The following is a 15239-nucleotide window of genomic DNA, read 5'->3' as shown; positions in this document are numbered from 1 at the left end:
AGCACCGGCTGGGTGGAAAGCAGGGCTTTGAGCTCTACAAACGTTGCATCAGCTTCAGGAGTCCACTCGAACTTATCAGACTTCTTCATCAGTCGGTAAAGAGGCAATGCCTTTTCACCGAGGCGAGAAATGAATCGACTTAGGGCGGCCAAATAACCATTAAGCTTCTGGACATCGTGCACACGCACATGGCGTTTCATCCGGAGTATAGCACCAACTTTCTCTGGGTTAGCTTCGATCCCTCGTTCGGAAACGAGGAAACCGAGTAATTTTCCGCCAGGAACTCCAAATGTGCACTTTGATGGATTAAGCTTGATATCATACCCTCTGAGGTTGGCAAAAGTTTCAGCAAGGTCAGCTAGCAGGTCAGAACCCTTACATGACATGACCATAATGTCATCCATGTATGCTTCCACATTCCGACTGATTTGAGTGAGCAAACACTTCTGAATCATCCTCATGAATGTGGTTCCGGCGTTCTTCAAGCCGAATGGCATGGTGACATAACAGAAGCACCCGAATGGAGTGATGAAAGCTGTTTTTTATCTCATCGGTTCCATACAGTCGGATCTGATGATACCCGGAATATGCGTCCAGAAAAGACAATCGCTCACACCCCGCAGTCGAGTCGACGATTTGGTCAATGTGGGGAGACGAAAATGATCTTTCGAGCAGGCCCGGTTGATATGCTTGAAGTCAATGCACACGCGAAGTGAATCGTCCTTCTTGGGGACCATGACTACATTGGCGAGCCACTCGGAGTGGTAGATTTCTCGGATGAACTCAGCTGCTAGGAGCCGAGCTACTTCCTCACCAATTGCTTTCCTCTTCTGTACGGCGGACCGTCGAAGATGTTCCTTGACTGGTTTTACCTTCGGGTCGACTCGGTAACGATGCTCAGCTAGTCCCCTGGGAACACCCGGCATGTCAGAAGGTTTCCATGCAAAGATGCCCCAGTTCTCACGGAGGAACTGGATGAGCGCTTCTTCCTATTTGCTGTCGAGCGTTGTCGAGATGTGAGTCGGAGCAGCATTGGGATCGGTCCGGTGAATGTGAATCGGCTTCGTTTCACCGGACGACTGAAATGCAGAGTCTGTGGCAGGCTTCTTGGCTCCTAGCAAATCACTCGGATCTGCATTTTTCTGATACTCTTGCAATTCTACTACTGCCATTTGTGCATCGGCGATCTTTGAGCCCTTCTGGAAGCACTCTTCTGCCTTCTGCCGATTGCCAGTGATAGTGATCACTCCTCTGGGACCAGGCATCTTCAATTTGAGGTACACGTAACATGGTCGAGCCATAAAACGTGCATAAGCAGGCCTACCCAGAATAGCATGATAAGCACTCTGGAAATCCACGACTTCAAACGTCAACTTTTCCTTGCGGTAATTCTTGGAATCACCGAAAACCACATCGAGGGCGATCTGGCCGAGTGATTCAGCCTTTTTGCCAGGTATAACCCCATGGAAACTCATATTGCTTTCACTGAGTTTGGACATCGGAATGCCCATCCCTTTCAAGGTTTCAGCATAGTATATTGAGGCCACTGCCACCATCCATCAGTACCTTAGTCAGCCGAGTGCCTTCAACAACTGGGTCGACCACCAACGCTTGCCTCCCAGGGGTGGCTATGCGCGCTGTATGATCAGACTGGTCGAATGTAATGGCAGTCTAAGACCACTTCAAATAACTGGGTGTCGCCGGAGCGACCATGTTCACTTCTCTGTTAATGACTTTGAGTCGACTTTTGCTCTCAACATCAGCAAAAATCATCAGAGTGGAATTGACGTTGGGGAAACCATCATTGTCTTCTTCTTTATCCTCACCCTTGTCCGACTCCTTTTCCTTCTCCTTGGGTTGTTTCTCTCGGAACTGCTGGATCAGGAGCCGACACTGTTGACTAGTATGTTTAGGGTAAATGAAATTACCCTCTTCATCTTTTTTGGTGTGAATGTGGCATGGTAAATCCAACACATCATTTCCATCTCGATCTTTCACTTTCTTGGGGTTCCACGGCCCTTTGGGTTCCCCTTGAACTTTCCTTGAGTCGCGGCTAAGGCTTCATCAGGAGCACCTGGCTCGGCCTTGCGCTTCTGCTTCCGACTGGAATTCCCTCTTCCGGTTTCTTGGGCAACTGTTTTGTGCTTGCCACTCCGGAGTCGATCCTCCTTTTCACCATGAGCATACTTAGTGGCAATCTCCATCATCCGACTCAAAGACATATCCCCAGTCCGATCGAACTCCAGGTTCAATTCTCGATACTTGACACCTTCCTTGAAGGCACAAACTGCTTGGTGATCAACACATTCTCCACTGTGTGGTGCAACGTGATCCATCTCTGGATATAATCCCTCAAGGTTTCATTCGGTTTCTGCACACAGGATTGCAACTCTGTTAGCCCTGCTGGCCGTTTGTATGTACCTTCAAAGGTTCTAACAAACACTCGGGCGAGTTCATCCCAACTATATATGTTGCCAGGTGCTAACTAATTCAACCACGCTCTGGCCGAGCCCTCCAGCATCAAAGGAAGGAGCTTCATGGCCACTTCACCATTGCCGCCGCCAATCTGAACAGCCACTCGGTAGTCCTCAAGCCAAGTGTCAGGCTTGGACTCACCAGTGAACTTGCTGACTCCAGTCGCCAACCTAAAGTTGGGAGGAATCACTACGGCCCTGATGGCTCTACTGAAACACTTTGGGCCTGAGACATGCACTCTGCTGCCAGTCGAATAGTCCCTGTCATGACCTTCTCTGTGAGCTCTGTTCCTGTCAAACAGACCCTGAACGAGAATATATCTCGCATCAAAGCCCGGCTCTCGGGGGTCGACTGGAATCCTTCGCCCACCACTGTGAGGGCGTCTGTCATCGTGCTGCCGAGGCACGTATGACCCACTCCTTGGGGGAAGCGTGGGCGCTCGACGACGATCATCGTGGTCGAGTCGGGGATCATACTGCTCACGGTTTCTGTACTGATCTCGCCGATCTCCACGTCCCTCACGCCTTGGAGGCGATCTTGGGCTATGAGCCGACTGAATTGTGTCTGCCATCACAGATCTGCTATGAATCCTATTCCGTGACTGAGGCACTGCTGTGTTCTGCTCTCCCACTGCCCGGAGTAAAGCCCGGATCTGCATCAAACCTCTGCCAGCTTCTGACTTGGAAGGCTGAATCGACTCTGCTATTCGGGCTGCAGCTGTGAGATTCTGAATCAGAGTTCGGTATTCCTGAGTTGGAGGCGGAAAAAGCTGTCGTCGACTGGACTCAGGAATCCGCTGCCGAGCACGCTTGTCGAGTGCGTGCTGGAGGTTCTCCAGTCGAGTGCGCTCGGCCAAGTTGGCCAGGCGCACCTCCTCCAAGGCCCGGGTCTCGGGGGTTTCTCCAACGACAGGAGTGTGAAGCGCATCCATGTTACGGCGACGAAGCTCTTCCCTCTGTTGCGAAGAGAGGGGCTCGGGGCGATACTCCTCGTGGATGTGCGACGGATCGCCTCCGCCATCGCCACCGTCATCACGGGGGAAGCCAGGAGGACTGTGCGGTCCATTGACCATCAGGACTTCCGCCGCGGGGTCACTGCTGTCGCACTCGGATGTCGTCTCGACAGAGCTAGTCGAACAGGCTGTAGAGAGTTTCGTCGGGCTCGATTGCCGTGACTTGTAGGGTGGCCGACTGGCGCGCCACCGCGTGCCTCACCCACCGCTGGAGCCGCGACCGACCGGAACGCTTGCGCCAGCGAACAGCAGGGAGCGAGGACGCCACAGGAGCCGACCGATACTGAGTCGACGGCTGCCGTAGAAGGACGCCGCGGACGCACGCGCGAAATTGCGTTGCCCCGCGGACGGGGAGCGCCTCGACGTCGAGTGGAGCCTCTTGGAGCCAAGCGATGTCGTCGGCGACGAACACGAGCGCGCCGAGACGGATCTCGCGGCCCTCAGCCAATCCTCCGCCAGAAACCATGATGATGGGGATCGGAAAAATTGCAACTTCTCCAACAAGTCACTAAGACACCTGCCTCACGGTGGGCGCCAACTGTCGTGGTACTAAGAATGATAGTAGAATAGGGGGGTAAGTATGGAGAGGCAAGATCCTAGCTATGGCGAAGTTGTACACACGAGTTTTATGAGTTCAAGCCCTTCTCGGAAGAAGTAACAGCCCTACGTCTCGGAGCCCGGAGGCGGTCGACTGGATTATGTATGTGTGTGTTTACAGGGGTGCGAACCCTTGTCCCAGAGGAGGGGGTGGCTTATATAGAGTGCGCCAAGACCCCAGCTCCCCTCCGTTACACAGGGTTCAATGTACACAAAGAGAGCGCGTTACAGGTAACGTCCGTAATAAAGTGCTATAAATGATCATTAAGTATATGAGTAAATGCCCGAACATTGCTGCGCGGAGTGGCTTTAGGTCTTCTGCACGTCGAGTGGTTTAGTGGTAGAGTGACCTAAATAATTAAGGAGGGGTCTCCGAGTGAATGGTAGGTCGAGTGGATTGCACTCGACACCTTTGTTGGGTCCCCTCTATTTACTCTTGAATTTCTTTGCTTATAGGACAAGGACCTTAGGTAGGACGTATAGGTCAGGCCAATTACCCTACCCCAGGTCTATGTCCTCATCACCGACGGTGACGCCTGAGGGCGCTGTTCCCCTCCTTGGAGGCGTCGGTATGGACTGATCTCCTCACTTCACCTTCCCGTAGGTCTCCCGGGTGAAAGCCCTAACGTTGTTGGGCGGCGGCGGCGCTCACGGCGTTGTTCCCTTCTTGAAGGCGCCACTTTGGGAACCTTGGGGTTGGTTGGCGCTTGTGGGTGGTGGGCGACGGCGTTGGTGCGGCCCTAACCTAGCATGGATTTACGTCCGTTGCTTGGAGATGGACTCGCGTAGGTGGACGTCATCGGCTGGCGTCGTGGGTGGCGTCAATGGCGGAGGACCTGCCAAGGCTTGCGTAGGTGGAGGTCGTCGTTTGGCGTCGTGGTGGCGTCGATGGCGGAGGACCTGACAAGGTTGTCACCTCAATCTGCTCTGAAGATGGACCTGGAAGATGGCGGTGACGACACATGTGAGTGCCTCGGACCGGTTTGAGCCCCGGACCCGGCAGATAGCTCAGTCGGGGCCTCTGGCTTTAGATGTTAGGCTTAGGTGAGAGGTTTGGGTATGTGGCCCAGTTTGCACCCCTTCATCATTTGGATAGGAGTAGCGACAGATGTTGCCAAGATGGCAGATTCAGGCATATTGTTGTTCTACTTTGTAAGGTCCTCGAGAATAATCAATAAAATGGCCGCATGCATCTCCGAGATGCAGAGACCGGGGGTCATCCTCCTTTTCCAAAAAACTACCAGTACTCGAATTATGTATTTTTGCGGTGCGGAAAAACCAACTCTATGTCTTTGGTATGATAATTTAGGCATTTTATTTTTCTTTTCCATACAATCCTAGCAAAGGATAGGATAGGGTTCCACTATCAAGAAAAAGAAACAACGGAACAGCAAAAGTATATATAAAACAAAAATATTCGCTAGCTTGCCAGAAAAGGATAGGATACGGTTTAGAGATCGCATCCAGTCAAGAAGGAATCTGGAGGAATTCAAACCTAATCTCGACCTAGCTAGTAGCATATACTAGATACATAGAGTAGCAATATTGTGTTGCGATTAAGGAGGCTAATCAAAGAAAGACGCTTGGACAAAGTTTGGTTGACAAGAACAAGATACAGCGAATTTATTTTATTTTATTTTAGTAGAAAACAAGCTAGTGTCGACAAGCATTATTTTATTTTACTTTATCCCCGCAATGCAAAAAGAAAAAAAAAACAAGACAAGAAACTATATTTGATCAGCCAGGCAGGCAGGTGCTCTCTGTCGACAGGTAAAGTATAAGTTTTTATTTCCTTGATGGGAAGTAAAGCAGTACTCCGTAGAAGATAGATGAGGAGGAGGAGCACCCATGAATTTCACTCCAGTCGACAGACACATATGGAGCACCACCAAAATCAAATCAAGTTTGGCAGGCACTCACTGCATGCAGCGCACACGCACATTTACTATAAGAACACGATGCAACACTCAAGCAGTTCGTAAACCACACCACCAACAGAGATCACTCACTCCACCTGAATGAATCCCATGGCCAAATGCTGCCTGCTGCTCCTCCTCTTCCTCTTGGGGTTCCTCTTGCCCGAGGCGCGCGCGACCTCGTGCCATCCCGACGACCTCCAAGCGCTACGGGGCTTCGCCGCGAACCTCAGCAGGGGAGGCGTCCTCCTTCGCACCGCGTGGTCCGGCGCCACATGCTGTGGCTGGGATGGCGTGGGCTGTGACGGTGCCACCGGCCGCGTCACGGCGCTGCGCCTCCCCGGGCGTGGCCTCGTGGGGCCCATCCCAGGAGCCTCCCTCGCAAGCCTCGTGTTGCTGGAGGAGCTCGACCTCGGCTACAACAACTTGCACAACATCTCAGGGGCGATCACCGTGCTGCGTGGGTGCCAGAACCTCAACACACTGATTCTCACCAACAATTTCGGCGGTGAGGAGCTAACCGATGATGGTATTATTGGCGGGTTCAAGAACCTCGTGGTGCTAGACCTTGGTGATTGTGCTCTCAGGGGCAGGGTTCTGAAATGATTGTCTCAATGCAGGAAAATGGAGGTGCTTGACCTGTCACACAACCAATTGGTCGGCACCGTTCCGTCCTGGATTAGTAGGCTTGACCATCTTTGCTACTTGGATCTCTCCAACAATACATTGGTTGGCGAGGTACCCAAGAGTTCTGAGGGCCTCAACACCTCTGGGTGTTCACCGGACATCGATTTCACTAACATGACATTCTATCTAAAGCGTAGCGGAAGAAGCAAACATGGCCGACAACGTAAGCATGCCCCAAATGTCATAGCTGGGACCAATAACGTTGTCAGATCTGGGAGCAACAATGTTATAGCCGGGAACGACAACACTGTAATATTTGGGAATGACAACGCCGTATCCGAGAGCTACCAGTTCGTATATGGGAATAATCATGTTGTAACTGGGGATCATCACGTTGTATCCGGGAGCAACCATGCCGCGTCTGGGAGCCACCATGTCGTGATTGGGAAACACAATATCGTATCTGGGACCCACAATGACGTAGGTGGGAGCAAAAATATCGTATCCGGGAGTAAAAATGTTGTATCTGGGAGCCACAATACCGTGTCCGGTAAGAACCATTTTGTAACTGGGCACAACAAAGTCGTAACCTGAGGTTAATGACTGTACACATCATGGTATAAGTGGGCGCGTTGCCGCGTCCGTCTGTTCCATGGTGTCAGAAGAAGTACTATCATGCATGATCCGAAAAGAATAAATAAAGACACTCATATATTCAGGGAAAAACTGATGTATCAAGAGTTTTAATACTAGCTTGTATGACATATCCAAATTAAACTTATGTATGTATGTCTCACAAGATTATACTTTTCCCTAGGTTATGCTTTGCTGCAAATCCATGCCGGCGTGCCATATCTTTTGTCCATGCACTACACTGCACTAGACGCATTCCATATCTTCTTCTCACTGTATGTACGTACGTCCATGATAGCTGTCCATGCATCGATCCCACGTCTTTGGCCGTCTGGTCGAATGCAAATTACAAATCAAAGATACCTATGACAGCCGCGCCGAGAGAATATCCACGTTGAAACTATCTTTTGAAGTTTTGAAGCTATAAAAAATGTTGTATGTCAAAGAGATGCTTTATATAGACATGTTAAATTCCAAGTTCAAATACAAATTTATCAACTAGGACCAACAACTTAACCATCACCCAAATGTCATAACTAGGACCAACAACGTTGTCAGATCTGGATGCAATAATGTCGTGTCCAGGAACGACAACACTGTCATATTTCAGAACGGCAATGCCAAGTCTAGGAGCAACCATGTCATCTCTGGGATCAAGCATGCGTATCCGGGAGGAGCAAAAATGTCGAATCTGGGAGTAACACCGTTGTGTCCAGGACGAACCATGTCGCTGTGGCCCAACGAAAGCCTAAGTCATCTTTTTGTTGATTCTCTTCTTGCATATGTTTTCTTTGTGGCTTATCTACTTTTTTGTGTGTTCATTCGTTAAAACAGGCACATGCACACAACAAGTAGAGCGACCAAGCCAATTTCAATCATGTGAGCCAAGAGAAAAACAAAACAAATAAAAGCCTAAATCTATCCCAGTTAAACGAAAAACACAGACACAGACTCTAGACAGCCACAATCGAACGGAGAGAAGAGCCAGTTGTGTGCTACGCCAGCTACCGGTCGAGTGGTAACTCTCGGTGGACTTTTTTGTTCGAGAAGAAACATTCAAGACTTTCGTGCGCTGCAAGACTTTGTTAGGAACCTCAGCGGCGGGGGTGTCCTCCTCCAGGCCACGTGGTTCGGCGCCGCTTGCTGCAGCTGGGAAGGTGTGAGCTGTGATGCCGCCAGTGGCCGTGTCACGGCACTGCACCTCCCCAGGCGCGGCCTTGTGGGGCCAATTCCAGGAACCTCCCTTGCAGGCCTTGCACGGCTCGAGGAGCTCGACCTTGGCTCCAACAACTTTCAAAACATCTCAGGGGTACTCACCGTGTTGCGTGGGTGCCAGAACCTCACCACGCTGATTCTCACCAAGAATTTCGGTGGTGAGGAGCTACTAGGCGATGGTATTATTGGCGGGTTCAAGAGCCTCGAGGTGCTGGCCCTTGGTGATTGTGCTCTCAAGGGCAGGGTTCCGGAATGGTTGTCTCAATGCAAGAAAATGGAGGTGCTTGATTTGTCCGGCAACCAATTGGTGGGCACCATCCCATCGGGATTGGTGAGCTTCACCACCTTTGCTACTTGGATCTCTCAAACAATTCATTGGTTGGCGATGCACCTAAGAGTTTGGCACTGCTAAAGGGGCTCGCCCCTGATGGGCGTTCATCGGGCATGGTTTTCACTAACATTCCATCGTATGTGAAGCATAACAGAAGCACACTCGGACGACGACTTAACGAGCTCCCAAATGTCATCACAGGGACCAACAACTTTGTAACATCGGGGAGCAACAATGTTTTATCCGGGAATGACAACACAGTCATATTTGGGGATGAAAACACCGTATCTGGGAACAACCATGCTATATATGGGGATGAGAACACGGTATCTGGGAACAACCATGTCGTATCTGGGAGTAAGCATGTTGTATCCGGGAGTAGGCATGGCGTAACCGGGAGAAGTAGTGTGGTATCTGGGTTCAACAATGGCGTATCTGGGATCAACCATGTTGTATCGGGGAGTAACAATGTCGTATCCGGGAGCAACAATGTTGTATCTGGGATGAACCATATTGTGTCTGGAAACAACAAAGTAATAACATGAGGTTAATGATTTTATAAGTGAGAGGAGGGAGGGGGAGAGATTATGCCTAGTATCCGAGGCCGATGAGATGGTTCAATAAATAAGGTACATAAGTTGCCACACAAGATGTGCCCTATGCCTCGTATAAGTTGTAGTAAGTATATGTATTGTAATAGCATGGTTTGGTTTGTATGCTAAGTTTTATTGTGTATCGAGAAGACGCGATCTTGAGTGGTTTGTTTGTTTTAATTATTTGAGCTCTGATCTCTAATATATTAATTAGATTAGATTATTCCTTGCGACGTGGGCGGTGTTGTTTGCTTTGTACTTTGCTTTGATCCATACAACAAAACAAGGTAGCAGCAGCAGCATGTCCACGCCTTCAATATTTTTCTTGGGCAAACCAGTAGAAGTATTACGATCAATCACTATCCGTCATATTCATATCAGCTCCAGAGCTGCTACAGCCACGCATATTCATATGAGCTCCAGAGCTGCTGCAGCCACGCAGAAACCAGTAAAAACCAGGTTGATACTATATTTTAGTTTTAAAAAATGCTATAAAAATACACTGTATGTCGAAGAGATGCTTTCTATAGACATGTTATATTCCAAGTTAAAACACAAATTTATCAACTAGGACCAACAACTTAAGCATCTCCCAAATGTCATAACTAGGACCAACAACACTGTCAGATCTAGAAGGAACAATGTTGTATCCAGGTACGACAACACTATCATATTTAAGAATGGCAATGCCAAGTCTGGGTTTAGGGTTCAAGCATGCCGTATCAAATTTTTTGAGTTTCATGTCCCCTATCTGTAATTCTGTTCCAAATTGGTTTTTGAAGCAAACGACAATCCGCGAGTAGCAGCTGGTGGTGAGTTTTTTAGTTTCCTGCCCCCTATTTCTAATTCTGTTCCAAATTGAGAATAAATATTGATTGACTAATTGAATTCCAGAATGATGTATCGTAGTATGCATTCTTTCTATTTGAGCAAAGGTGAACATTTTGAGGCTTTCTAAGCTGGAACAGCAGCACCTGTTAGATGCTTGCAAATGGAGACATTAAGAATTCAGGAAACCAAGTATTAGGTAGCCGCTCATATTTATCGATATGAAGTATACCTTTACAAAAAAATACATTGTATATGAAGTCTAAGATGCCTTCTTCGATTCTAACTTGTATTCAATATTTCACGTGTTATATATTCCTTTGGTGAAGTTCTCCAGCCAGTATAGTAGAATAAATCAGCCGTAAATCTCGTTTCCTATAAAGTTTTGCTGCTGAATGATCAGTTTTTGCATGTCTATTACTTGCATATTTTGAAAAACCAGGCGTACGGCTTCCCTGAAGGAATGCCATATCTTTATGAACTTTTTTGTTTACCAGTAATGTTTGCATGCTTGATCTTTCTTTGATAAAATATCACACTGGATGCAAGAGGGCATTATCTAATGCGCAATGGAAATAGGTCTTACCATTAAGTAGTATAAGCATCATAAGGCAATGGTGGGGTATTGATTACAAGACACAATCAGATGGCGATCTTTGTCATGTGAGAAATACAAAAAAACATTTGCTACTTCTCTAGTTTCCGTGGATGGTTGGATTTTGGGGTGCATGTGTTGTTTCAGTAATGACATAAATTTGGTTGGCTCAAGAATTATTTGTTGACGAACTGTCGGATGCTCAGTTCAGTTTAAAATATCATGCCATGTGGCTTTCACTGTTTATGGTCGCATCAAGGATCAAAAGAGGGCATGTCAATTAATTTGTTGGCATGTTGTCTCTAAGCCTATAGTAATCCCACTCTCTCTTGCATTTTCCGCTATTTAAAACTTTTACATTTACTTTTGTTATGTAAGTGCAAGTACAAATAGTGACGAGCTTTCACTCTTGCTAGGGCTCCGGTAGTAAATGCATCATGAGATGGGTAGCGATGACCTGATATACATCACCGATTATTGCAGCAAACACGTCTTCGACTTTGTGTTTGACTTATTCTTATTCAATCTTACTTTTTCATTTGCCTCACATCGGAACTGAAAACATCAAAATTGACACTTGGATATAAGCAAGACCATGAATTATGTCAACTTTACAATTAGAAGTGACTCTTCTGCAATTTTTGATAACACAGGTTGAGGCGAGCATTGTAAGGATCCAGGTAGAATAATGCTTGATCTCATATTAGAGCAGCCTGGGCTTCCAAAGGCCATTTACCATCAAAGGGGATACTTACAGAACACGACGAGTAACCATTATTTTCAACACCACTGTCCAAAACAGCGCTGTCCAACCCAAATGTCGATTACTTGTGTTTGCTCTCACAATGAGACAATGGCGGAAGATTCTGACACTTTGAGGCCATTAGGTACATGGAAAACGCCACAAACACTGTGGCGAAGGATCTGAACTACACACGGCTGGACAAATGTAACGAGACTTTGGTTATCTAAGGCTCAGACTCAATAAGGCTTTTGACATGATAGACAAGCTTGCTAAAGGTTACTTATGTGATGTGAGATACATGTCCTCCTTTTCAGATCAGCTTCATAGTGTAATAGCAGATGCCTTTCCTCCTACTTGTGACATGGATAAATCAACAAAGTAGATGGTTATTAATATCGAATTGGTGGGGCATAATCTTAAGGACATAAGCTGCCAGTAGCTACTGTGATGTGTTTTGTGAACTGTTGTCGGATTGTCCCCGCCTTTCGAAAGAGTGCCTTGCTCTAAGAATTATATGACATTCTTTATGTTTCCTACATTTTAGTTGCGCTGATGCACTGCTGGAGTGTAACGCTCCAAGACCGATGCTCCAGACGCCTTCCTTGTTTTTTCGTTACTGTCGTGTGTATTTATTTGTTTGTTGCATTTCATCATGGCATCATCCGCATTGCATCGCATGTTTTCTAAAACTTGCACCCGTTGCTAGTTGCCGCTTCTTCCTCGTCTCTATTGACCTTTCTCAAGACCGACCATTCTTTTGTTGCCCGACATTGTGACCCTCTCTACACAATACTCAAACCCCTCGCGTGCGTGTCCGAAACTTCTCCGAACCCGACCCGGGTAGTCATGACCGTTGGATTCGGATCATCCCCACACGTCTATAAGACATCTCTGTTTTATTATTTGGACTTCCTACCTATTTTTTTCCCAGCCGTCCGATCATGATCGTAGGGACGAGCTAGCGCCTACCCAAAAATCAACCTACTATTTATAGTCAGCCTAAACCCTAGTCTAGCCTGTCCCGTCCACCCTTCCCTCGCGCCGCCGCCACTCCGTTTTCCTCGGGATCCCTCCCGATCCAGCCGACCCGACCATCTCCCTCGTTTTCAGCGCTGCCCAATCCATCGATCCACCCAACCAGCAGCTCCTTCTCGTCCCCGTACCTGCTGCAGCCGCTCCACGACGGCGACCCCGACAGCCCCGCCGCCGGCCGACCAAACCAGCAGATGAGCGCCGGCTTCCTCTCCTTCCCCATTGTTTTTCTCTCTCCCTGCCTCGTTCTATCTCTCAGCTCTCTCTCTCTCTCGTTTTGGACAGGGAACCGAAGGAGGCCACCATGGCCTAGGAGTTTCACCACCGCCCCATCGCCTGGATCCGTTGCTCCATCTGGCCTCCCTTGCCTCTCCCGCGTCAGCGGAGGTCGCCTCCGCCCGCCGCCATCGTCTTCCCGAAGCTCCATCATGCCTCGTTCCACGCCTCGGCTCCGGCCAGAACGAGCTGTCCCAGGCCTCCTCGTCAGACCGGCTCCTCCCGTCAAGTCCTCGCGTCGCCATCTAGGTCCAGGCCGCCGTTCCCCTGCTTCTCCCTTCTCCTTTATTTTCTTCCTCCTGCCTCCGCTCACTATCGATCTCTCTCTGTAACAGCAGCCATCGTCGCCGCCCTGCTCTGTTCGTCGCCGTCTCCGTCAGATCCGGCGAGGTCCTGCGTCCCAGCTTCCAGGTCATCGCGTCGCCCCACCGGAGGCCACCAGCGCCATCGCAATCATGCGCCTCTGCTTCCCCTTTGTCCCCTGCTTCAGGTCGAGCAGCGCTCGCTGCCTCGCTCGTCGACCACAGCCCCGCGTTGACCAAGGCCCAGCGCCCCTTCTAGCCTCCCTCTCCACCGAACCGGGCCGAAGCCCATGGGTGAGGCCACACACCAGCGCCCCTCTGTTTTTCCGCCAATGGGGCCAACCAGATTCAGCCCGTTGTGTATTTTTTTATGCTGCTGTGATTTAGCTACTTTTTCCAGAGAGTGCCAGTTCTACAGAAAAACCCTCATGTTCATGCATTCAATAACTAATTAACCGTGCATCGGTTTAAAATACTTCATATATGTAAAATGCTTAAAATTCTGTCTAGTTTCATAATATCCAACTTTCATCCATGTTAAAAATGTTTAAGTTGCTGTTTACATTTAATTTGCATAAATGCCATGCTAAAATGCTTTATTTCATAACTAAATAACCGTAGCTCCATTTTAAATAAACTATATATGTAAATTGTCTAGAAAAATGCATAGATTAACTTGGTGCGCTTTGTTTTACTGCTTAACAACATTAAAATATGGTTTAGGGCAGAACAGTACCAATTCCAAAATATGCATATGAGGATTTTCCGGAATTGTTGTTTGTTGTTTCCGGCCTCATTTAAACTTGCTTAAATAGATAGTTTTATTATGCTTCACCTCTTGCCATGTTAATCAACATTTAATATTGTTGGGTACAAAATCGAGAGAGAACTAAATAACTTAATGTGGTGTTTCGTCAATATGAAACTTGTTGCATATTGAGCTTCACTTAATTGGTAGTATTGTTTGTTGCACTTTTCCATGCCATGCATCTTTAAACCGGACATGCATCATCCTTGGTTGTGCATCATGCCATGTTTATGCTTGTGTGTTTACCATGTTGTTTGCTTCTTTCCAGTTGTGCTTCTCCTTGATAGTTCCGGTTACGTTGCGTTGGTGAGGATTCGTTTGACTTCGTTGGTTCGTCTACTTCATGGACTCGTTCTTCTTCCTAGCGGGATTTCAGGCAAGATGATCATACCCTCGAAATCACTTCTATCTTTGCTTGCTAGTTGTTCGCTCTATTGCTATGCCGCGCTACCTACCACTTGCTATATCATGCCTCCCATATTGCCATGTCAAGCCTCTAACCCACCTTTCCTAGCAAACCGCTGTTTGGCTATGTTGTTGGGACTCGTAGCATAATTTAAAATTTTCCTACGCTCACCAAGATGCATCTATGGAGTCTACTAGCAACGAGGGGAAAGGAGTGGATCTACATACCCTTGTAGATCGCGAGCGGAAGCGTTCCAATGAGCGTGGATGACGGAGTCGTACTCGCCGTGATCCAAATCACCGATGACCGAGTGCCGAACGGACGGCACCTCCGCGTTCAACACACGTACGGTGCAGCGACGTCTCCTCCTTTCTTGATCCAGCAAGGGGGAAGGAGAGGTTGATGGAGATCCAACAGCACGACGGTGTGGTGGTGGATGTAGCGGCTCTCCGGCAGGGCTTCACCGAGCTTCTGCGCGAGAGAGAGAGGTGTTGCAGGGGAGGAGGGAGGCGCCAAAGGCTGTAGTGTGCTGCCCTCCCTCCCCCCCCTTTATATAGGCCCCCAAGGGGGTGCGCAGCCCTTGGAGATGGGATCTCCAAGGGGGGGGCGGCGGCCAAGGGGGGAAGGGGTTGCCTTGCCCCCCAAGGCAAGGGGAAACTCCCCCCCTAGGGTTCCCAACCCTAGGCGCATGGGGGGGAGGCCCAAAGTGGCGCCCCAGCCCATTAGGGGCTGGTTCCCCTCCACTTTCAGCCCACGGGGCCCTCCGGGACAGGTGGCCCCACCCGGTGGACCCCCGGGACCCTTCCGGTGGTCCCGGTACAATACCGATAACCCCCGAAACTTTCCCG

General features: G+C 48.8%; 2 protein-coding genes and 1 pseudogene across 2 annotated transcripts; all 3 read left to right on the top strand.

The window, feature by feature from the left end:
- Positions 1-6014: 6014 nt before the first annotated feature.
- Positions 6015-6606, top strand: LOC109769858 (phytosulfokine receptor 2-like). Its single transcript, XM_020328565.4, has one exon. The coding sequence runs from the start codon at positions 6103-6105 to the stop codon at positions 6604-6606; it is 504 nt and encodes a 167-aa protein (XP_020184154.1). The 5' UTR covers positions 6015-6102.
- LOC109769857 (uncharacterized) lies at positions 6384-7317 on the top strand. Its single transcript, XM_020328564.4, has one exon. It carries the CDS (start codon positions 6625-6627, stop codon positions 7219-7221), a length of 597 nt encoding a protein of 198 aa, XP_020184153.1. The 5' UTR covers positions 6384-6624; the 3' UTR covers positions 7222-7317.
- Positions 7318-7491: 174 nt separating this feature from the next.
- LOC141023238 (uncharacterized) lies at positions 7492-9541 on the top strand (annotated as a pseudogene).
- Positions 9542-15239: the final 5698 nt, after the last annotated feature.

The sequence above is a fragment of the Aegilops tauschii genome, chromosome 5 (genome assembly GCF_002575655.3).
Source record: "Aegilops tauschii subsp. strangulata cultivar AL8/78 chromosome 5, Aet v6.0, whole genome shotgun sequence".
Classification (NCBI taxonomy): domain Eukaryota; kingdom Viridiplantae; phylum Streptophyta; class Magnoliopsida; order Poales; family Poaceae; genus Aegilops; species Aegilops tauschii.
This window is presented reverse-complemented; position numbering and strand designations above follow the sequence as displayed.

Excerpts from the sequence above, each read along its gene's own strand:
- LOC109769858 (XM_020328565.4), top strand. The coding sequence starts at position 6,103 with ATGAATCCCATGGCCAAATGCTGCCTGCTGCTCCTCCTCTTCCTCTTG.
- LOC109769857 (XM_020328564.4), top strand. The coding sequence starts at position 6,625 with ATGGAGGTGCTTGACCTGTCACACAACCAATTGGTCGGCACCGTTCCG.